This window comes from Crocuta crocuta, unplaced genomic scaffold (assembly GCF_008692635.1).
Source record: "Crocuta crocuta isolate KB4526 unplaced genomic scaffold, BGI_CrCroc_1.0 scaffold216, whole genome shotgun sequence".
NCBI lineage: Eukaryota > Metazoa > Chordata > Mammalia > Carnivora > Hyaenidae > Crocuta > Crocuta crocuta.
Window position 1 is genome coordinate 12,315,996 of NW_027531504.1, and position 25,585 is coordinate 12,341,580.

Sequence of the window (25,585 nt, forward strand, 5' to 3'; positions counted from 1 at the left end):
GTGCTAGAAAGCGTTGAAGTTAAAATACCTGGGAACCCACCCCTCATAGTAACACCGTTTGGATTACGCCTTATCGTGCAACATCATATAGTCGAAACTGGTTCCGATGTTCCTTCCTGAGTGCAAAGTTTAGCCTTAAACTAATCCAAAACCCGATTTCTATCTCAATTTTTTTCATAGGAATCTCATTTATCTTATATATGCGCTCCAAAAAAGTCCAAATGACTTGACTTCTTGGAGTCAATCACCTGCAGAGCTAAAAACAGCTTTATTTGACTTAGTGCTTAAAAGAATATTGGAGGGTAAGTGATAAGTCAATGATTGAATAAAATATTACATATTTAGTAATAGAAGCTTTTCTATCTTATTGGGGATAGTAGTCTTCAGCAGGGGAGTTCTGACTACTGCCATTTTTGTGTACTTGAACAAGACTCCGGTCTCATTTCTATAATTGTGTTATCTGCAAGTACCATAAAATACAGCATTTTCCTGACTTAGCCCTTGGAAAAAGTATCTATATATAAAAGAGGGTTTCCAAAGAATAAAATATGGCGTTCCCCCCCCACCCCAAAAGCACTATTTTACGATTACTGGATTCACAGAGGAAGAGAAGAAAGTTCCCATTTCACAGTATTTACTTTCTCTTCTGCTATCCTTTTCTCCCTAAGAAAACACGTAATGGCCATATATATAAGAGATAAGGGACAGGGCGAATAGAACACCTAATGCTGGCTGTGAGCTATTGGGACCAGACAGTATTTTATAGTCAAGCACCAGTGATTTTCTGCTCTTCCAGAGGAATCCTAACAAGCAGCTTGTTTCATGGGTCTCAAGGGAACAACAATTAAATAACCCTCACAACTATCAACTGTCATTTCCCAAACTGCCACAGAATCTTCTATATCCAACATTCTATCATTTCTGGGAAGGGATCATCTTCTAAAACATTCTACTTGCTGTTTGAATAGTACCAGCAAGGCTAACCACTCCTCAGGAAGCACTCTATTTCTAGTGCTTTGATTTCATCAGTGCCTGGAGCAAAGCCTTTGGCTGAGACCAAGGAGCCCAATTAGGGGAGAGCCACAGTTCCAATTCACAGTTATAAATGGGGCTCCTATTCTAATGGGTAGCAGCCAACAGTTTTGCCTCCTTCTCATAAACCTGAAGAGCCAGCACGGAGTTACTACCAGCCCCTATACTTAGAGTGGTGGTATTGGATCACAAACTGGAAGAAAGACTTTCTTCTCTGACTGATGTATTAGTGTTCTAACATGCACCAAAGATGAAAGACACTCAATGTGAGTCCACTTTGGCCAACACAAAATACTTAGAGAATTTTCAGGCGTACTCCCAGTGGTGGAGACAAATTTCCCATGCTCTTCATGACAGGGAGTAAAAATCCTCTTGAGTGAGGTCACAGCTTTTCCTAAAAGACTAGAATGAATTTCACATCAGGAAAGAAGTGAATAAGGTGTAAAAGAGAAAGAAAAAGAAAACAGAGTTTTGTTAAAAAAAAAAGAAAAGAAATTAAAGCTCCATGCTAAAGACTACCAAAATGTACAGATCTATTTACTGTTCTTTGCAATAACAAAACAAAACAAAAATCCCCATAATGGCTTGACCTGTTTTTACTGTGTCTAATGGAATGTAATTGTTCCCAACAAACTCTAAAAGGTAAAAACCTTTTTTTATCCTTTCCCCTGTGTTAACCATGATGTTGCATGTAATCATGCAATAATGGTGTTTGGTAATAGTATTTGGAAATAATTCATGCAGGTAAAAGCTCATAGGCAGAGAGGGAGTTTATCTGGAAGTAAAGACCACTTAAAGATATTTCTTAGGGGTGTTGCTCTCAGTTAACTTAGTGCTGAAAATGAGCACTTTGTTATTCTAGATTTAGAAGATAGAGCAAAACAGAAAGCAATATATTAAGGTTTTTTTTTAAATCTTTGCTAATATTTTCAAGAGTTTAGCCAAATCTTTATTCTCTACTTCCTCACTTACTTTTAATACTACCCATTTTTTTTTTACTTTTCTCTTATTTACAGTTATAGGCAAACATCTCTTTTCTAAATTTTAGTTTCTTATTTTATTTTCTAGATTTTTACCTTAAAGTATTATATTCAGAGAGTTCATACTACTTAGTCTGTTTTACTTAACTAAAATGGAATCCATATGTTTTTTTCTTAATTTCCAAATCAAAGTACATTGCATTTTAAAAATACATTTTGATCTACTGTACTCTGTCATCTCTATGGCATCTTCTAAGTCACATACTATGAACCATTTTATTAAATTTTGTAGGTTTTAGTTCTTTTGGTAAAAACACTAAGATGAAGAAAGACCTCTGCTGATTGAAATGTCTCATTCTGGGAATCAGAGTATTTTATCTTGTCTTCAACAAATTCTCAAAATTTACGGACACTCTGGAACCTTTTCTGCTATAGGAAGAAGTTATTACTCCTTTTATGATGGATGAAAAATGAATGAACATAGCTACACGATGAATAAATAGTCCAATTTATACCCAGGTACCTATTAAAATAACACAGTCTGAATGATTTTTTTCCCAATTCATTGGATAGCAGTGAGTACATATTTAAATAATTTTATTTATTATCCTGGAGTATAGATAGTATATTTACATATTTAATTTAATATGGTTTTTTAAAACCATATATAGCAATTAGAGTTTAGAAAACAGCTATTTACTTGTGAAATACTTAAGAGTTTTTATTATAAAATTATGAACTAGTTTATGTCCCATATTCAGTCAGAAAATTAAAAGATAAAATACTTTATTTTTACTAGCCTATTTGGCTAATATACTAGAATTGAGAAAGAAAGACCATACAGAATTCACTAAGATAGGCTAGCCTACAGTTACATGTGAGGTCATTTGTGATGAGCAAACAATGTATTAGGTAACAATGAGGAAAATTCTGGAAGTTTGAGTTTGTGTGCTTACTAGCAACCACTTTCAACATTTCTGCAAAGCTAGAGAAGGTATCTTCTAATTTAAATTTCTTTAAGAATTATCTATTGTGTAATATACTGTCAACAGGAGGTCAGTTTTAAAGGAATACTACTGATAGCCTGAAAGACTGTGGAAAAGAAAATTTTTCCCCCTTACACACTGATAGTTCTTATATTTGCATTCCTGCAATTCTTATATTTAAAACATTGGATTAGCAGCAAGAGAGTTGAAAATGGCAGAAGTTGGGAATGACTGCTATTTCTTTTTTAATTCCACATGCATAAAGGTAAATATCGTACAATTTACGGTACTTCACATGCTTAAATAAGCTTTTTAGTAGAATGAAGGAAGATATGGCAATAATTTGTATTGCTGTGTCAAAATTTATTATTTTCCTGCAAAATATTTTACATATTTTCTATCTGAAGTAAGAGCTTATCAGTTATTTTTAATATATTGAATTTCTTTAAGGAAATTAAAATTATTATTTGTTTACAATTACATATTGTAATTGCCAGTTAAATGCCTATGGATTTTTTTGTCATCATGTGGCACTTTTACCTACATTACAGCTCCTTGAGACATCAAATTTTTAATACTGAAACATACTGAAACATTGTATGATATATTGTTATGGTTAATGTGATTCCAATCACATAAATTCAAAAAGTTAAATTCAGCTTACTATCAAGCTTAGTTTAATAAATCTAATTGATTTCCTCGTTGACATTTATTAACTCAATTACTGAAGTTTTCCCTGTCAATATTTAACAGCAAATATATGATAATGTAAAAAAATGAAAAGAAGTAATATAAACAAATTAGCCAAATATGAATTCAAGATTTTAAGGCTAAAGGGGAAAAACATTTAAGAGACTAGAATTAATGGATTGCAATGAACTAAATAAATGTAGAAACTTGAAGCTTCATGTTCACGCCAAAATGAAAGACACATTGTATCTGATTATAAAGTGTTTCATCTCTGCTAGGAAACCTGAATGGGTTCAACCTCTTTGACCATAAGAATTAAATCCACTTCAAGTGCCTGTCCCCTTATGATTAAACCTAGAGATGATAAATAATAATAGAATTTATATTCCATATGAGCAGATAGTTTTGTCTGTTTCACTGCTGTATCCTCAAGAACTTAGCACAGTGACTGAAAGGTGGTAAAATCTCAATAAATAATTAAATTAATAAATAATAATAATAGCAACCACAATACCTTCCTCACATGACTTTTACAATCTGTTAAGAGGGCATTTTATTCCTTTTATACAGATAAGGAAACTGAGGCACAGAGAGAATTAGTAATGTATTAACTTTGTAATTGTGGACAAGTAATGGAACCAAGAGTTCAAATACTGGTTTATCTTGCCCCTGTCTACTATCCTGTACTACAAGAGCCACAAATCCACTTTTAAAAGGGGGAAATAGTGAGGTCAGGAGTAAGAAGGTGATAGAAGATAGGAAAAAAACATGGAACGTGTCAAAAGATAATTCAATGGAATATTTTTGTTGTATGTTATGCACCTCTCTATCAAGAAGACAATGGCTTGCAGTTTTTCCAACTGTGCACCTATGTGTAAAAGATACAGACTTAAAAAAAAAGTAATAGCATCCCATGAAATGATCCACATTTGCTTTTGTTGGTATATAAAGATGTTGGTGTGTATATGTATATTGGCACAATTGTTTATCTTTGTAGACCAAGGGCATAAAGCGTAGAGATTTAATATAGCATAATGTGGTAATTACTTAAAATTCTACAATAATAATTGGGGCGCCTGGGTGGCTTAGTCGGTTAAGCGTCCGACTTTCGCTCGGGTCATGATCTCGCGGTTCGTGGGTTCGAGCCCGGCGTCGGGCTCTGTGCTGACTGCTAGCTCAGAGCCTGGAGCCTGTTTCAGAGTCTGTATCTCCCTCTCTCTCTGACCCTCCCCTGCTCACGCTGTCTCTCTCTCTCCTAGAAATAAATAAAACATTAAAAAAATTCTACAATAATATAAAGTTTAAGCTCTATTCACTTTCCTTATGGAAACACACTTAACAGTGACTCCATAGACTAAGAAAACATTATCTAATAAAGGGATTGATTAATAGAGATCATCTCCACAATTAGAATATGACTGGTGGTTCTTTTTTTTTTTAATATTTTTATTTATTTCTAGGAGAGAGAGAGACAGCGTGAGCAGAGGAGGGTCAGAGAGAGAGGGAGACACAGACTCTGAAATAGGCTCCAGGCTCTGAGCTGGCAGTCAGCACAGAGCCTGACACGGGGCTTGAACCCACGAACCGCGAGATCATGACCTAAGCGAAAGTCGGACGCTCAACCGACTAAGCCACCCAGGTGCCCCAGACTGGTGATTCTTAACAATACAAAACAAAGAAACTGTCTTTTCCCAGAAAGAGAAAATTAAATTGTTTTGTCATTGGATTGTGATTAAGAATATCACTGTTTTCATATATCTATTCTTAGTGAATCATATGGACTAACTGATAACAAATAACAAAAAGTAGCAATTTATCAGTGACTTGTGGCATGGTGTACTATTTAATCATTGTGTTGTCAGTCTCTCACTAAAATTAAACACATTTGCTATAACTTAGACTTATGACCTTATTTTGTAACGTTTTTTTGTGATTCTAATTTGATCTAGTCATATTTTCTTTAATTAATTAGCAAGCTACTGTTGTTGAACACTAATGCTAGTATTTTGAGTTTTCTATACTGTTTACTTGTTTCTTTTAGGGTTCCCAGTGCCGATTCCGACACTGTGAAGAGGCCCTTGGCAGTGACACTGTGTGCTCATTATGGAGAGAGGGAAAATGTTTAGATCCACTTTGCAGATTTAGACACATGGAAATGCAGGTAGAATTATTCACCATCATCATGTTTATTTAAAGGATCTCCCTTCAATAATATTGAAATGTACACTCTTATAACACAATAGAGAAAAAAATGGTTCTTTCTTCCACTACTTAATTTTAGGCATTTTGCATGTTGCTCAACTTAAATTCTTAGGAGTATATTTTAGAAATATCCATTGCATCTTTTAAATAGCATAGTTTAGAAACACTGAAAGCCAGAAAACATGTCTGATCCTAAATCCGTAATTGCGATAGTTTTGTCACATGTAGCGCATTGTATTTATTTTGAATATGGCATCTAATCAATACATTTCCCCCACCTCCTTTGTCTAGCAAAACTGCAGCATTTCATGCTTCTGGGAAACACAACCACTTGGTTGTGTGAAGATCAGTTGTATCTTTTATCACAGCAAACCTCGAAATATAAATGGATTATTTTTGCCACCAAGTAGCAGTGAGTATATTTTTTGAATAATGTGGACATATACCATATTATAATCTAGTTTTGGAATAGCAGCATAGAATGACATGTAAAATTAAGTATGGCAAAATGAATGTGATTTAATAGTCAATGGATAATTTGGGATGATTCTATCTAGAATCATGAGATAAGGCTTAGAATGAGCCATCAAGTAACTAACAAGATGAAGTGAACAAAGAGCAAGTTAAACTTTCTCAGTGCACAGCTAAAGTGGACTGGATTCATCTGAGTGACATGACTACTGACTTCACTAGGTAGAAGGAAATTGTGCCTCAGCAAAGCATCATTCAACTAGAGCCACGCTTGGCGATCATGCCTCACTGCTGCTCTCTCTGAATGTGCAGAAATCTATCTTATAAGGGGGCATCCTCTGGGCTGCACACTTCAGCTTCTAAAAGAGCAGATGAACATGTGGTTCTTTTTAAGCTTCAGTTGTAGAGAAAATGCAATCCCATTGATGCAAAAGCTGTGGCACAATTCAATCTACCTGGATGATACTGAGACTCTCCTTTCTGGTGAACCTCAACATAAGTTCTGGGAGGCAGATACAGAGAACAATGATACAATCAGTGGCAAGAAGCTTGCTTAAGGACTTGGGATAGTCAGGTTTCCCTGGTGCTGTAGCTCTACACCGGTCTCCTCCTATGGCCGATGGAATCATTCTAGAAATGAGCTTATAGTTTATCAGTCCTTTGGGATTTGAAAAATTGGCTTCAGATAATCCTTGGCAAGTGGTAAAAGTTAGGTTCCCTAGCTATATTCTTCTGGAAAACTCTGACCTCATAGAAGTCATCATATAGACAATACCTTGATCCATGATTCTATTCCTCACTAGACCGCAGACATCATAAGGATAGATATCAGGGGCGCCTGGGTGGTTCAGTCGGTTAAGCATCCAATTTCAGCTCAGGTCATGATCTCACAGCTTGTGGGTTCAAGCCCTGTGTCGGGCTCTGTGCTGACAGCTAGCTCAAAGTCTGAAGCCTGCTTCAGATTCTGTGTCTCCCTCTCTCTCTCACTCTTCCCTGCTCACGCTCTCTTTCTCTCTGTCTCTCAGAAATAAATAAAAAATTAAAAAAAAAAAAGGATAGAGATCATAACTAGTTTCCTCACCAGTGCTCTCCACACTGTCGGAGCACAGATGCTCAGTAAAATTGGATGTATAGATAGATGGATGGGGATTGATAGATGACTATGGAAATTATTGGTTACCTACTTGTAGTATAAGTTATTGCACCTACTAAGTGATCAACTTCGCTTCATTGCTTTACACAGAGTATGATTTTATTTTACCAGGAAAATTGTACTAAATTCCTTATACCTAGTTAATAGTTTGTTTCTTAATGGTCTATGATAAAATTACTATTTTTGAAACCAGTTATTTCAGGACTAGAGGAAAACAGACGGCATCTCTGAGCAAAAGAAGGGTAGAATGTCTGTGTAACTGACAATTATTTGGCTCCTCATTGTTAGAAATGCCCTGGGCTGAATTCTGTAAGGATACATTTTTTGTTCTAATTTTTAGACATAGGATCTGGTGACTAAAGGTAACTTCTGGCTATTCTGGAACTCGTAATTTCTTCAACAGGTATCAAGGCTGAATCTGACACTTGGAGTAAGCTTTCTTCTCTCTCAATAGGATCAAGACTAGATCCATGTACTGGGACCAAACCCTAGGCATTCATTGTACCTTCATTGTAAGAGGGATAAGTGAGGGTCACAGGCTGTGAATACCTTGCTTTCTCATACATCCTTCCTCTATAGGGCACAAGAAGGAACCCCATACACCCACACCACCCTCCCACACACCCTCAACACACAACCCTCACATATCTGTTTTGAATTTACCAGGATTAATTTCATTCTGTCCTTTATTTCTATTTATCTCAGTTGATTTTTGAACAACAAAAACACTTCTTTGTGTTTCTCATTTGTTCTCACACCACTACCATACAACACTTCAGCCACTAGATGGGTGGATTTTTTCCTACATCAATGATTTTTTCCAAGCAACACTCTGCAACACCGTCTGGGTGTCTTACAATTCAGTTCTAAACTACTAGGAGTTAACACAGAGCCCATGAGTTAAGAACTCCCAAAAGACTCCCCCACCCAAACAACTACTTCAGATGTCAATCAAAAGTAGTAGGTCCCCAGGCTATTCAAACTCGTAACTACGCTTACAAATTTGAGGTTTCCATAACCTCCTTCTTTGGAATCCATCATTAGCTAGAATAGTTCATGGAACTCAGGGAACTAATTACTTGTGGTGACCAGTTTATTATGTAATATAGGAAATCATAAAGGATACAGATGAACAGTCAGATGAAGAAGTACATAGAGTGAGGTCTGGAAGGATCCAGAGCACAGGAGCTTTTGTTATTGTGGAGTTGGGGTGTGCTGTCCACCCAGTATGCGGATGTGTTCATCAATTTGGAGGCTCTTCTAATCCCATATTTTTGGAATTTTGTGGAGGCTTTATCATGTAGACATGATTATTAACTCAATATCTACCCCTTCTCCCCTTCCTAGAGGATGTGGAAGAGAGAGCTGAAAGTTCTAAGCTTGATCTTTCTGGTGACCGCTCCCCTTCCTGAAGGTATTAGGAGCCCACCCAGAGTCATCTCTTTAGAGCAAAGGACACTCCTATCACCCAGGAAATTTCTGAGATTTGAGTTCTATGTCAAGAACCAGGGTCAAAAACCAAATATTAGAACAAAAGATGTTCCCAGTACTGTTGTTATTTATGAAATTACAAGGATTTTAGGAGCTCTGTTCCAGGCACTGGGGGTAGAGACCAATATATGTATTTTCTATTATTTCATGTCAGTGAATACCAGAAACCTCAACTCTCAGTTGACTCATTCCTATCCTTATTTGGTCCCTGGCATCCATGCCTCCCCAATATTCCATTATCAGCAAGATTCTTTCTCAACTTCTTCTCTGAACTTTCCCTTTATCTTCACATCTAATGTAAGCATAATTTTCTTCTCCAGACCCTACTTCTCCTGCAGCACTTTGCCAAATGGTGGCTGTGTTTTTTTGTTGTTCTTTTTCCCCCCAGTTCTCAAGTAGCATTTGACCTGGAGGTGAGGTAGAAGGTTTCCTTGGTCCTCACTGTCAATTTGAAATTGCTCTCTGATCCTTCTCTCTAAAACCCTTCAGCTTGTATTTTATGTCAACAAATTATTAACAGCCAACACTGTTGCTGGGTTTTTTTTTTTTTTTTGCCTCTGTTTACATCTGTCCAGGTCTCTCTTCGGTTTTCAGAAGTCTGACCTCCTGGCTCATTATCCCTCTACCAGTACTCCTGTGTCAATTCTTGGTGATTTCAATATATAAATATATAATATGCACATCATCCTAGCCTCCCAGGTCCTTGAACTCAATTCCTCCACTCATCTTCCCCATCTCAGTCACTCTCTCTTAGTCATAACCAAATGCTAATTAACACCCCCCTACTCCATGATCTCAATTACATGCATTTCTCCCTATGACCTATTTTTCTATTTCAGTCCTTCCAGAATGTTGATGTAAATGCTTCAAGTCCATGGGGACCTACAATTCATTGATTGTACCATCTTTTCACAGTCCCTTACCCCCTGGATATCTTCCCTAACCTCTATCTGGTTATCTGTCCCTTGCATACAACTCCCACTCTCTTGCTTCTTTCTGGCTTCTCTGTACTTGCTTAGCTACCATAAGCACAACTTGCCACCTACTCAGTTCCTGAATCTATCATAGCTGGACATAGCTTTGGTAAAATATGTAGGTGTGCTTATTGAATTAAATTTATGACTACAGACCTCAAATGAGACCTTAGTGCTGATTGCCAATCATACTATGCAATACTTCTCAATTCTTCTATATTCTCCTAGACTATCATTTCATCTCTTCCTCCTTCCTTAAACCTCCTTCCCCCTTCCCCCCCCACAACTTCAGGCAATGACCTTATGTCTGACTGAACTGAAACTTCAAGTAATGAGGAGAGCCTCCACAGATTTCCATCACTATACTCACCTATTAGAATCTGTACTTGCCTCTTCCTTACTCTTACCAAAGATGAGCACCTATCCAAAGGCTATCTTTCCATTTATTAACTAGATCTTATCTACTCTGGTCTAACACTGATTCAACAAGTCTTTCCTTTGTCTTCTACATATTTTTTTTCACTTTTATTGGGTCATTCCTATCAGCATACAAGCATATATTTATTTCTCTAATTATTAGGAAAAGCTATCCATTCTCTTGACCCATTCTCTCACAGCTACAACCCCATTTTTTTCTTTCCCTTTGTAGCACTTCTCCTCAATATGGTTACCTATTCTTGCTGCTATCAGATCCTCCCCTCCTATTCTCTCTCAACCGTGTGTAAAAAAGGCTTTTCATCCCCTTTCACCAGTGTTATACAAATTGTTAAATCCAGCAGTTAATTCTCTGTCCTTAAATAACTTGAACCATTAGCAATATTTGATGCATTGGATCACCCCTTTCTCATTGATGTAATTTGCTTATGCAGGTTCTAGGACACTACACTTAAAAAAAAATTTTTTTTAAATGCTTATGTACCCAGTGCTCTATTTTCACTCTCCCTTGTTGATTTTTCTTCAACTTCTTACATGTGGAATGTTCTAGGAGTTAGTCCTTAGTTCTCTTTTTTTCTCTATCTACTCCCTTGGTAATCTCATATCTCACATCCAATCCATACAAAAATCCTGTTTACTGTCTTAATATATCCAGAGTCTGCCTTTTCTCATCATTCCTGTTACTCCCACCCTGGGCCATGCCACTACCATCATCTGATGCCTAAATCATAGCAACAGCCTCTTACTCTTCAACTCTTGTCCTTCTATGTGTGTTCTAAGCACAATTACCAGAATGATACGTTCAGATGTCATACTTCCAGTGGCTTTTCATTTCATTCAGAGTAAAAGCAGAGTCCTTAACAGAGCCTTAAATGACTCTACTTGATCTAGTGCCCCGTTAACTCTGAGCTTATCTTCCATAACTCTTTTACTTGCTCACTCTGCTCCAACCACACTAGTTCCCTTGCCCTTCCCTGCTTTAGGGGCTTTGCATGAAATGCTCTTCTGTCAGTATCTTTATGGCTAATTCCTTTACGTCTTCAAGGCTTTCCACAAATATGACCTATTAATGAGGTCTAATCTAAACGCTCTTCTTGGAATGTAGCCAGCCTTATCACTTCCTCCCTACACATTCCCAATCTTCCTGGCCCCCTGTTCTCCTTTCTTTTTGCCATATATAGATATATATATATATATATATATATATATATATATATATATACATATATACACATAAATATATGTACATATTTACACATATTTATATATGTATATATAAATACATATAATCAAAATATGTATTTTAAGATATAACTTCCTTGTTTACTACATCTATTGTCTATTGTTGTCTGACTCTTTCCTTTAGAAAGTACCATTAAGAGCAGGAATCTGTATTTTGTTCACTGATGAATCTCAAGCACCTAAAGATGGAACATAATACTACCTTTCACACAGTGGCCAATTCCACCCAAGGATGTCCTGAGCAGTATGGATTTGTGTTAAGCAGGCAACTATTTTCCCTCTGCTCAGAAGCATTTCTGTGTTCTAGGAAAGAGGATTCAATTTCCAGAATTGAATTAACAAATTTAAAGAAATAACATACTTGTTTATGTGTTGAACTACCATATCATCTGTTTATTCAGAAAATATTTCAACCCCTCAGAAAGATTAATTTGATCTTCTGTTAACCTAATCTTTCCTATAGTATTTCCAGGAATACTAATCTACCAAGGTTCACATTAACCCAAACTAGGACCATAAATCTCACCTTACACAAAAATTATAAGGCTGTGCCTTTATTAAAATACACCTCTTTTTGTTTTAGTAAGTGCATGTGATCAATAAATTCAGGGTGGGGTTGTGACAGTTTCTTACAGTAAAATACAAGTATTTACTCACACAGCACTGTGGTATTTATGTATAATTTTGTCTCTTAGGGTAAAACAAGAGAAAATTTACATATTTATTTTTAAGAGAGAGAGAGAAAGCAAGCTCAAGCAGGGGTGGGGCAGAGGGAGAGGGAGGGAAAGAATCTTAAGCAGCCTCCTTGCCCAGCACAGAGCCTGACATGGGGCTTGATCTCAGTAACTATGAGATCATGACCTGAACCAAAATCAAGAGTTGGGCACTTAACAGACTGAGCCACCCTGGTGCCCCCAAGTTTAGATATTTAAATGTACAACCTGTAAAAGTTTCTAGGGCTTCTGCTTGAGAAATTGAGACCCATCATGAGCTGGAGCCACAGCTATGCTATCTAAGTTACCAGCTGTGCTCTTCCAGAATGAGTTGCTTGCCAAAAGCAATTTTTCAATAGGTGATTTGCCATTGTATATCTTTAAGCACTAAGTTCAGTTATCGCAAGTTCTACATACTTTGTCTGAGAATATAAAACTGCCAGTTAATCTTTTTGCAATTTAAAATTTAACCTGCCAGCAAATTAAAAAGGTTTTGGACTCTTTTGAAAGAGACTTCATTTAAATGTTGCTAAACCACACATTTAAAAATGAGGCCTAATCCCTCTGGTTACCATTCTCAAGTTTAAAAGCAAATAGCTAATAAACCAAATGACGATGCTAATAAAACATAATTCAGTTGATGTTTGCTGTAATTATAAGAATTTTCTAGGCATTTCTGAGTACATTTCATATTTTCTTTGCAAGCATGGTAGGTATGTGCTCTTTCTTCCATGGAATACATCAGAGGTTAGCATATTCAGACAAACACTTCCCCCTAAGAAATTCCGAGTTTTGTTAAGGGATAATTTGTTCAAAACACAGTGACTCAAACACTGAAGCAACTGTTAACCTCCTTGGCTAATTGCCATATTATTCTATGATGAATAATTGAATAGAATAATTTGATTCTTATTTTTTTTTAAGTCGGTGTCTCAGAGGTGCCTTGGACAGCTGACTCTCTCACCAGTTGAAATGAACTTTAGATCAACTCACTTTAGAAAGTCTAGCCTAAATGAATATGTGTACATGACTTTTTTATTCTAAGGCTTGGCAAACCATTGTGATTTTTATAGTTTTTAAATAGTTTAATAAATACTTTGACTTGAATATTTGAGTTGGCAAAACAGACTAATCTTGTGTATGGGAAAGGAACAGTTGTTAATGGTTATAAGAGGAAAAAACCCCATTCAACTCCATTTTTTTCCTCTTTGGGGAAGAGGGGATGGATAGAGTAAACTCTATAACCCACACAGTGGTGATGCCTGGAACACTTTGTGGTTGGATGGGTGACTCTTTGTCCCGACTGGACATTGTTTCTGTTCTCATCTTTGGTCTTAAGTGCTTGTAAAAGTGGAAGAAGATAAAGGCAAGTACTCAAATACTATTTCTATAGACCTAACATTTGTTAGTTACACTTGTGTCTGAGACCTCCACAGATGTTTTTCTTCAGGATTCTATAAACTAAAACTTTAACTATCCTTTTTTTTTTTTAAATGAAGTCGTGTGATGAGAAACAAGAAAAATCTCATATTCAGTGTTTTCACATAATTTCTAGTATTAAGTATTTTCTTGTGGCAGCACAATGTTGGGCACTTTGCATGCCTTTTCACAAAACCCTGCTAAATAGATACTCTCAGCATCCCCATTACAAACGAAGAAACTGAGGCCTAGGGAAGCTAAATATCTTAGGCAGGATACCTAGTTCCGTTTGACTTTAAGACTGTCTTACAAAAACAAAACAACCACAAGAATAACCAGGCATGGCACCTCAAGAATGCTCCAGTTCTTTTGGTCATTTGGGTGGACTCACCCACAAGACCTCTTAACCCAGCTTCTTCCTTTTAAGAGGCTAATTTTAGCTTCTTCCTTTTAAGAGGCTAATTTTACCCTACACTTTCCTACCCTGTAGCCTTCCTTTTGAAACTATTAAGATCCTTTATGTTTAATAGGAAACTCCCTTTTTTTTCCCTTTTAATTTACAGCAAACAGTGGACTACTTCTAGCATTTCTGAGTTATGTGTATTTCCATTAAATAATGTTTCATCTTTCTCCTTCTTTATTTTCTCCATTTATTTGTGGCAACACATCAGTGAAATTTCTTCCCTTTAATCATCTGAAGCCTAGAAGCAAAGGTACCCCATCTGGTATTCACCAAACCTAGAGGTCCTCAACTCTGGCTCTTACTGGGGGAATTTAGGGGTGGCTCAGTTGGTAAAGCATTTAACTTCGGCTCAGGTCATGATCTCACAGTTCCTGGTTCAAGCCCTGCATTGGGCTCTGTGCTGACAGGTCAGAGCCTGCTTTGGATTCTTTGTCTCCCTCTCTTTGTCCCTCTTCCCCACTCATATTCTGTGTCTCTCTTTTTAAAAAATAAATAAAACACTTAAAAAATTTAGAATTACTGGAGGAGCTTCAAAAAACAATAATAACCAAGAAAGACAATAAAAGCAATCAAAAAATTTCCCAGTCACTACCTAGACCACCAGTGAAACTTATAAGTGTTAAGTCCAGCCTTCAGTGTACTTTTTTCCCCTCCAACATTTCACTTCAAAAAATTTTAACAAGGAAGTTGCAAGAATAATTCAATGAACACCCATCTGTGCACTCTTCAACAGGTATACAAATAAACATTTTGTCAAATTACTCTTTTCCCTCTATTGTACTTACGTACATGTAAGTATTAGATTTACCTATATGCATATAATGTGCCAGTCCTTAATTATCCTCAGAATCATTCAAGTATTAGTTGCAAATATCTTGATATTTCATCCCTAAATACTTCAGCATATATCTCTTAAATTTAATGACATTCTTCTACATAAATACACTGCATATGACTATCACATATAGAAGGAAATTTAACAATGATATGATCTAATGTCTTATATTCAATCCATACTTCTGTAATTGTCCAATAATGTTCATTATAGCATTGCTTCTCAAAATTTAATATTCACAGAAATTACTTAGAGATCTACTGAAATTGCAGTTTGATTTGGTGTGTGTAGGCTGGGACCTGGGGTTCTGCATTTTTAACAAGCTGTCAGGTTCTGAGAATTATGCGTTGAAAAGTGTATACTTTTCTTTTATACTTGTATACTTATACTCTTTTATACTTATACTTGGCCTTTTTTTTTTGGATCCAAGATCCAATTAGGCATCATTTATTGCAATTAGTTGTCATGTCTCTTTAATATCACATGTTTTTGGGTTTTTTCTTTAATTTGATATTTTAAAGAGTTCAGACTAGTTGCTTTGTAGACTATCCTTTATTTATTTATTTATTAAAAAATTTTAATACTTATTTTTGAGAGAGAGAGAGAGCATGAGAAAAGGAGGGGCAGAGAGAGAGAGAGGGGAGAGAGAGAGACAGAGGATTTGAAGCAGGCTTTGTGGTGAGAGCAGAGAGTCCCATATGGGGCTTGAACTCATGAACCAGCCGTGACATCATGACCTGAACCAAAGCTGGACATTTAACCGACTGAGCCACCCAGGTGACCCCAGAATATCCTTTAAATGGGAATTCGTTTGTTAGTTTTCTCCTACTTAGATTTATATTAAACATTTTTGGCAAGAATACTGCAAAGAAGATGAATCAATATATTTTAAAAACTATACAAGTGTTTTTAATGCCCTAATGAAATTATTCCATGAGGTTGTTCCTGAAGAATTAGTGAAAAGTAAAGAAAATAATTGAAAAGCCTCTAGGGGCGCCTGGGTGGCTTAGTTGGTTAAGCGTCCGACTTTCGCTTAGGTCATGATCTCGTGGGTTCGAGTCCCGCGTCGGGCTGTGTGCTGCCTGCCAGCTCAGAGCCTGGAGCCTGTTTCAGAGTCTGTGACTCCCTCTCTCTCTGACCCTCCCCTACTCATGCTGTCTCTCTCCTAGAAATAAATAAAACATTTAAAAAAAATTAAAAAAAAAAAAAGAAAAGCCTCTGCTCTGGGAATTTTACAAAAAAAAAATCACCTTTTTTTTTCTCTTTCAAGCAAAGGGAAGGATTGTACCCAATTCCCAAAGAATATGAATAAAATCAACTTATTTATTTAAAAATAACTGAATTATTTAAGCAAAGGATTCTTATACTTTACCTGTTTTGCCTTTGTATTTGCATTCTAGTTACGGAAGGGATTTAAAGCAGGGAATATTGCATTAAGATTACAGCATGCATGACACCTAAGAGAAAGAAACTGAATTTCTTTTGAAAATAGATTAAGCACAGAAAGTACTTGTTCATTTTTGAAATGTCTGGCCATGACATGGCAGTCTATCTATACTAAACAAGCCTCTCTCAATTGAAAAGCACTGATGTCCTGTTAAATGTTTAAAAACTTATTCTCCTCCCTATCCCCCCTCTGGCAAAAATAAAAACAAAAACAAAACAAAAGGCAGAATTTGCTAATTTCCATAGAGCAAATATTCCTACCATTGATGATTTCAAGTTACCAACTTAACATCAGTCACCTTGCAAAATAATAATCCGTTCTCATTTGCTGATCTGAGTCCACTTCAGCACACCACTGATTATAAAAAGACAAAACCACCTTAATCAGATTTAAGGGAAAACAGGAAATTATTGGCTAATGTAACTGAAGAGATTAAGGACAGAACTGAACTTAGACCCAGATTCATCTAGGGCTTCCTTTGCCAACCCTTGGCTCTGGGCTAGTTGCCATTCTCCATATACTAGAGCTGCCCCCAGAATTCAAAGATGGAGAACCCTGAGTCAGAGTGGATTAAAATCTCATTTTGCCACATACTTACCACCATAGCCCTGGGAGCTTAATATCTCTGTGGCCTAGTATCTTCATCTGTATAATAATGATAGTAATAATACCTATATCATGGGGTGGGTTTAGATATTTAATGAATATTAATATTAATATTAATCTAATAGTTTAGAAGAATCCCTGGCAATGAGTAAGCACTCGTTAATGTCATCATTACCATCATCATTCTAAAGTAACCTCTGAAGGAAGAAACCTTTTTCAAGTTGAAGCTTTAACACTGAACCTCATCTAATGATGTGGGAAACATGTTCATCCCTGGAAACTGTTCAGGCCAAGGGAATAGCTAATCCTTGGGTCTAGGATGTTACTGTCACTCAGATTAAATGAATTGAAGATGGGGAAAAGGTGATTCCCTGAAGGAAAACTAATATCTTTTGTCTAAAATGAGGGACGGAGTGACTACAAAAACAATGATATTACTACCTTATATTAAAAAAAGTATATATTTTCCCAAAGAGTTAGATAAAATCTATCTGATCACACCGAAATTGATTTTAGTGGTATGAAACTATGCTTTGGGTAGAAAAATCAAGGTGACAAAAATTATCTATTTGTGTAAGTTCATGGGAAGTATATTACAGTACTTCCTTAAAATCCCAATCTCATGGGAAAGTTACTGTAAAACAAGAAAGATATACTAATATGTATCAAAACTCTTAGCACACCATTGTTTTAACCTTAATAGAGAGGGCAAATTTAATGGTATAAATGGAATTTTTTTACATTACTTGATTAACAACTAATTCACCTGAATTATTTTATTCCATATTTTAACTGCGTAGTTTCTTGTCACCACAATTGCTGTTTTCCCCATACTGTAACTTTCTACTTCTATATTTTAGAATATATTTCTCCTGTATATTTTAATACACTGAATAGAAAGGTATGAACATTGATTTTATTTTTGACTAACTATAAAGCATTTTGATTACATTCATAATAAATTTAAATAGTTGCAAAAGTTACATTTTATCAACACTGACGTTTAAAAATTAAAATTTATATACGCTTGTAAATTCATCAGATGACATTTGAATTGCCATATGATTTGATACTCATCATATATTTTAAAAATATAAGAGCAATAATCTTAATCAAAATTCGAACAAGCCCTAAAATTTATGTAGAACTGCAAAGAGCCCAAGAACAGCGAGGACTGATTGAAGAACAACAAAATGATAGCACTTGTTCAGCCAGATTTCAAGGCCTATAAAGTGATAGAGATAAGAACAGTGTTGTATTAGCCAAGGGCTAACCAAATTGACAAATGGAATAGAATAGGAAGATGGAGATCTCTGCAGAGATGGATACTTGACTTGTAACAGGTAGCATGGCTGATCAATAGGCAAAGGATGATCTTTTTAATTAAGGAGTAAAGAGTGGACTACTCTGACACCACACATAAAAATTAATTCCAGGGGCACCTGGGTGGCTCACTAAGTTAAGCCTCCATTTTCGATTCAGGTCATGATCTCACAGTCGTGGGTTCAAGCCCCACATCAGGCTCTATGCTGACAGCTCAGAGCCAGGAGCCTGCTTCAGATTCTAGATTCTGTGTCTCCCTTTCTGCCCCTCCCCTGCTCATGCTCTGTCTCTCTCAGTCTCTCTCTCAAAAATAAAAAAAGACTTTTAAAAATTAAAAAAAAATTAAAATTAAAAGAATTAATTCTAGGTAAATTGTAACCCAAAATGTAAAAAGCCAATCTTTAAAGGTTTCGGTAGGGGCACCTGAGTGGCTCAGTCAGTTAAGCGTCTGACTTTGGCTCAGGTCATGATCTCTGGTTTGTTGGTTGGAGTCCTGCGTTGGGCTCTGTGCTGACAGCCAGCTCAGAGCCTGGAGCCTATTTCAGATTCTGTGTTTCCCTCTCTCTCTGACCCTTCTCTGCTCACACTGTCTCTCTCTCTCAGAAATAAATATATCACTAAAAAAATTCAAAAAATAAAGGTTTCAGAAGGTAATAAACACACAGAAAGTATTAACTATTAAAGAAATTATGAATAAATTTGGATGCATTAAAATTAAAATATGTATTCACCAAAAACACCATAAAAGAATGAAAAGATAAGCCATAGAATGGGAGAAAATATTTGCAGCATATGTTGTTACATGACCTCAATAAAAGACTTGAACTCAATATTTGAAGAAAAATCAAAGAGAACCTGATGGAACGGGTTTCTCTATAGGCATTACTGGCATTCAGGGCTAGATGGTTCTTTGTTGTGATGGGGGTGAGGTGGTTTGGGGGTGGGGGTAGGGGCTATGCTATGCATTCTAGGATTAGCAGGATAGCTCTTACCCATGAGATGCCAATGGAATCTTCCTAGCATGACAACAAAAAGTACACTCAGCCATTGCCAAATGTTCCCTAGGGGAAGGAATAAAATCATCTCTGGCCAAGAACCACTGTGGTAGAAGAATTAGCAGAAAGCATAAACAGGATTTTGAAAAAGAGGAAATACAAATGTCAACCAACAAATAAAAATGTGATCAATTTATTAGTAATCAAGGAAATGCAAAAGGAAATCATGTTGAGATATCAAGACATACCCACTGTATTGGCAAAAAAAAATTTATATCTAGCAACTGTTGATAAAACAAAGAGCACTGGGAATTCTTGGGCACTGTAGTTAGTATAAACAGAAACAAGCACTTTGGAAAGAAGTCTAACATGATCTCATCAAGAAAAAATTATACATAACTTAGGCCAAGTAATTCCACCTTTGAATCATATATCCTAAAAAAATTAATGCCCATGTGCATCTGGATACATGTAAAAGAATGTTTACAGCAACATTTTTTTTTTGTAACATCTGCAGGCTAGAAATAACCTAAATGTTCAATAATCATGGGATATATAAATAAATTGTGGTAAATTCATTCAGTGAGTACTATACTATACAATGGAAAATTAATGAACAAAAGAAATATGCAAGCAAGGTTGCATCTCACAGTTATAATGTTGAGTGGTAGAAGACAGAAAAAAGAATACATACTCTTTGATTCCATTTATAAAATGGAATATTCATAAAATTAATCTTTATTTTTAGATATGCATACCTAGTAGTGAAACTATAAGAAAAACCACAAAGTGATTTTAGAAATCACGATGAAGATTTCTAAATGTGTGTGTGGGTAATGGAGAAGGAAAGTGATATGAAATGCAGAGGACAGAGGGGGCTGTTATTTCTTGCCTCAAGTGTTGGCTTTGTTATGTGTATGATTTACACATTTTATGATTTGTGCACTGTGCTGGATATGTGTTATATTTGACAGTTTTCAAAAGGTAACAAATACTTCCAAAATTTCTTTAAAAATTAAAAAAAAATCTTCCCTTCTCCTAAAATTATTATTTTCATTTTCTTCCTTCACATTTTATCCTAATCTAATATTTTTTTTGCTTAAATTTTATTGAGCACCTATGAAATTAAAGTATAATAAAAATGTACGTATAAATTGAAATCTAAATTTTTGTTTTATTTTCTATGACAGCAAAATCGCCACACTACGGATCCTCACAGTCATTAACATATTTTTAAAATACATTTCTTTAGGGTTATTATTGGTTATTATTACAATTATTATTAATACATAATTTATTAAAAGAACATAATTACATCGCACACTTTGATGAAGAATTATTGCACGGGGGCGCCTGGGTGGCTCGCTCGGTTAAGGGTCCAACCTTGGCTCACGTCATGATCTCACAGTTTGTGGGTTCAAGCCCCATGTCGGGCTCTGTGCTGACAGCTCAGAGCCTGGAGCCTGCTTCAGATTTTGTCTCTCCCTCTCTCTCTGCCCCTCTCCTGCTCATGCTCTGTCTCTCTCTTAAGAGTAAACATTAAGAAAAATTTTAAAAAGAGAATTATTGCACATAAAAGTAGACTTTTATTGGAAAAGTATCTATCAATGAGATAATGATCAAAAGTATTCTCATCTGTTTATGAAATAGAAAGGTATATAGCTAAAAGCCAACATCCAGAACTAGCATGTTATTCTAATTTTGCCAAGAGCGTTAGGAGATAGTTAATCTTTTATAAGCTAAATGAAGTGAGGACTGATTTTAATAAGAATATTTCATACTGTTATTTGATAAAAATAGGTCATAACCACCTAATGGAATAACATTCAGTTGAAAGAAAATAATTTCAAAATATTTTTTATCTGTTGGTTTTGTCGAAGATGTTATAAGTAATTTGGCAATCCTGTAAGAAATTACACCTGAATTTTAAAAAATTATGATTCTAAGATAACTTTCAAACATGTAGCTTTCTTATTTATTTATTTATTTATTCTTTTAAAATCTTTTTAATGTTTTTTATTTATTTCTGAGAGAGAGACAGCGTGAGCAGGGGAGGGTCAGAGAGAGAGGGAGACACAGAATCTGAAGACAGGCTCCAGGCTCTGAGCTAGCTGTCAGCACAGAGCCCAACCCAGGGCTCGAACCCAGAACCGTGAGATCATGACCTGAGCCGAAGTTGGATGCTTAACCGACTGAGTCACCTAGGCGCCCCTCAAACATGTATCTGAGAGAGTTCCATGGATCTTTTCCCTAGTAAAGCAACGATAGTTGATGAAGATTATATGTTAAACAAAAAGTAAAGTGTCTGGAAATTGTCCTAAGGCCATATAGCGAGAATTTACTCAAGAAATCTATTAAATATCAGAAAGAACAGCAAGTCTGTGGTATCTGAGTCACCACCCACTCCTCTCCCCACTCCCCAGTTCACTGTGATGGAAGTTCTACGCTAGGTGTGTTCAGTCAAGAATCCAGGGTGCACTCTACCTCCAGCTCCCTACTGAGGACTATGGTATCTTCCTAGGAGGAGCAGGCTGCTACCATTTCTCATGCTCCCCCACTCACAGCTTCATGTTAAAAGAGCTCTATTTTTCAGCCTGAGAGTCCGGGTCTTCTCTTATCCAGCTTTACTAAAGGGGCAGAAGTTCTATTACAGAGGTAGCAGGCTGAGAATAACAAGCTCCCAACTACCCAACTGCAAGAAGGGGCAAACCAAAAATATCAGAGGCTACCCCCCTACCCACTGCCTGCCTATAAAGCAGGGGTGTCATTCTAAGAGAAGTGAGTGACCTGTCCCTGTTCCCAATAATGGCACTAAGATTTTGCTTAGGCAGGAGAGGTAGGCTGTAAGAGCAGAGAGCTAGCTCTGAGGCTCTCCAAAAGAGATCTGAATTCATCTGGAACAGAAGGGAGTGTGGGAAAGTTTACAATTACGACACTGGAAAACAATGGAGAGTTTGGGAGTAAGAAATGATGAAAAGACTGGTAGCTCTATGAGAGCAACAAGCTAAACTGTAAACCAGGGAAGAGTTGACCAAAGACCACCAAGGAAAGAGTTAAGAAGAGCTCTACTGGGGGCACCTGGGTGGCTCAGTCAGTTAAGCGTCCGACTTCGGCTCAGGTCATGATCTCACAGCTCGTGAGTTCAAGCCCCGCAACGGGCTGTGTGCTGACAGCTCAGAGCCTGGAGCCTGCTTCCGATTCTGTATCTCCCTCTCCCTCTGTCCCTCCCCTGCTCGAGCTCGGACTCCCACTCTCAAAAATAAACAAACATTAAAAAAAAAAAAAAGCTCTCCTTGGACTGGAATAAACTTGAAAGTTTGGACTCAAAGACTACCTCTGCAAAGGGATCAGGACTTAAAAGCGAATTGAATGGTGAAGCAGATTATGCCCCAGTGCACTGAAGAAAATAATAGAGCAATCAACCAGCAACGAATAGAGTCTGACAGCTGGCAGCCTTACCAACAGCTTAACGTAGATAGCTTAACAGAGAAATGAAGGAAAGAGACAAAGAGAGTCCTGATAAAACCATTGTCATCCATGGAAGACTGGATATGTCAAGGGTGCAGTGGAGGAAATAGATTTTGCTAAAATAGTTTGACCAAGTCACTAAAATGTTAAAAATCAAACAACAACACACCCTTGGGCTAGGGTTGAGAAATCAAGATCCAGAGTTGCTACAATATATTGTCCAAACTGTCCAGTTTTAAGAAAACTGTAAAAAATGTATAAGACATGGAAAGATGCAGGAAAGTATAACCCATACTTAGGAAAAAAATGTAGGCAACAGAATGCCTTGAGAGGGCTCAGATGTTAGAGTTAGCAGATATAATGTAAGCACTTATAATATTTTAAAAGATCTACAGAATACCATACTGAAAGATATTAAGGTAGGTATAATTACAATGTCTCAATAGAGAATATCAATAAATAGATGCAAACTATGAAAAGAAATATAATTGAAATCCTAGAGTTGCATAGTATAATAATTTCAATGAAAAAAATTATTATAAGGGCTCAACAGATTTGAGCTGACAGAAGAAAGAATCAGGAAACTTAAAGAGATTATACAGTCCAAAAAAGAGAGAGAAAACAGAAATAATGGTTGAAAACTCCTCAAATTTGATGAGAAATACTAATCTACATATTCAAGAAGTTCAACGAATTCTAATTGGAATAAGGCCAAGGATATCTGCATCCAGATATATCACAGTTAAAATGTTAAATGCCAAAAACAAAAACACAGTTTGGAAAACAACAAAATAAACATAATTTGTCACATATAAAAGAACCTCAGTAAGATCTAGACACATTGTACTCTAGAAGGCAGTAGGATGACACATGCTAAGTACTAAAAGAAAAAAAATGCATACGTATATAATTGTATTTTTGAGCCCATAACATTTAGAAATGTAATATATTTGGCAATAAGAGCATAAAGGATGCAGGCAGGAGCAAATCTATATATGGTAAGGAGATGATACAAGGTGGTGACTCAAATACATAGAAATAAATGAAGAGAATCAGAAATGATAAATAAGGGGCACCGGGTGGCTGAGCTGGTTGAGTGTCCAACTCTTGAGTTCATGATTCATGAGTTTGAGCCCTGCATCAGGCTCTATGCTGACAGCATGGAGCCTGCTTGGGATTCTCTCTTTCTCCCCCTCTCTCTGTCCCTCCCCTGCTTGTGTGCACTCTCTCTCAAAAAAATACATATAAAAAAATTATGTAAAAAAGAAATGAAAAATAAAAAAAGTTAATGAGACAAACACTATAGATATATATTTTCTCTTCCTTTCCCTTGAAGCTCCTTTAAAAGATACAAATTTAGGGGTCCCAGTGTAGCTCAGTCAGTTGAGCATCTGACTATTTTGGCTTGGGTGATGATCTCACCAGTTTCATGAGTTCAAACCCCACAGCAGGCTCTGTGCTGTTAGCTTGGGATTCTCCCTTCCCTCTGCTCCTCTCCTGCTTGCACTCTGTCTTCCTCAAAAATAAATAATAAATAATAAACTTTTAAAAGATACAAATTTAAAGTAAATTATTATAACAATGCATTTTTGGGTTTGTAACACATATAGATGTAATACAACAACAATAGCACAAATTGGGAGGGAGAAGAAAAAATAGAGCTATATAGGAATAACTTTATTAGTTTTAGCTGAAATTAAATAGTATAAATCTGAAAAGATTATGGTAAATTAGGAAGTATATAGTAAGCTCTAGAGCAACTCCCAAGAAGATACCTTTAAAAGTATGGAAAATTCGGGGTGCCTGGGCGGCTCAGTCGGTTAAGCATCCGACTTCGGCACAGGTCATGATCTCATGGTTCGTGGTTCGAGCCCCGCGTCGGGCTCTGTGCTGATGGCTAGCTCAGAGCCTGGAGTCTGTTTCAGGTTCTGTGTCTCCCTCTCTCTGACGCTCCCCTGCTCACGCTGTGTGTGTGTGTGTGTGTGTGTGTGTGTCTCAGAAATAAATAAAACATTTTAAAAATATGGAAAATTCATAAAAATAATCAAAATATCTCACTAAAAATATTCACTCACTGCAACAGAAAGCAGTAGAGGAAAAGAGGAATAAAAATCAAATAGGAAGTAAAGTGACAGATACATATCCAATATATCAATAACAGCATTGAATATGATTGGATTAAGATACAGTAAAACAGCAGACACTGCAAGATTAAAAATAAATATTCAACTATATGTTATCTACAGGAGATATATTTTAGATTCAAAAATTCAAGTTGAAAGTAAAAGGATGAAAATTATACTATGCAAACAATTATAAACAAAAGGAAATAGACGACTTGAACAAATGTAAAACAACACAACTGAATATATCTGTTGAACATTCCTTGCAACAATAGCAGAATACATATATTTCTCAAGTGCAAATGGAACAATTTCCAGTATAAAGTATATATTAGGCCATAAAACAATCCTCAATAAATATGAAATTATAGAAATCAAACAATGTATGTTCTCTAAATGATGGAATTAGAAATCAATAAGAGAAAAAAATAATGACAAATTCACAAATATGTAGAAATTAAACAACACACTTGTAAACAACCAAGAAGTTACATAGAAAATTACAAGAGAATTACAAGGAAAATTAGCCAATGCTTT

At 36.2% G+C, this 25,585-nt stretch overlaps 1 protein-coding gene across 7 annotated transcripts in view; it reads left to right on the forward strand.

Moving 5' to 3' along the window:
• The window catches only part of CUNH12orf50 (chromosome unknown C12orf50 homolog), a 43,987-nt gene that overhangs the window by 393 nt on the left and 18,009 nt on the right, over positions 1 to 25,585 (forward strand). For 3 of the 7 annotated variants that reach the window (XM_077772256.1, XM_077772262.1, XM_077772257.1), the window contains exons 2-5: positions 181 to 302; positions 2,448 to 2,531; positions 5,730 to 5,849; positions 6,182 to 6,302. In XM_077772256.1, coding sequence (XP_077628382.1) covers positions 5,838 to 5,849; positions 6,182 to 6,302 — 133 coding nt within the window. In that variant the 5' untranslated portion in view covers positions 181 to 302; positions 2,448 to 2,531; positions 5,730 to 5,837. Of the gene's footprint in view, positions 1 to 180; positions 303 to 1,070; positions 1,299 to 2,447; positions 2,532 to 2,948; positions 3,007 to 5,729; positions 5,850 to 6,181; positions 6,303 to 25,585 lie in introns of those variants that run through there. The other 4 variants (XM_077772260.1, XM_077772261.1, XM_077772259.1 and 1 more) reach the window with 3 other exon arrangements.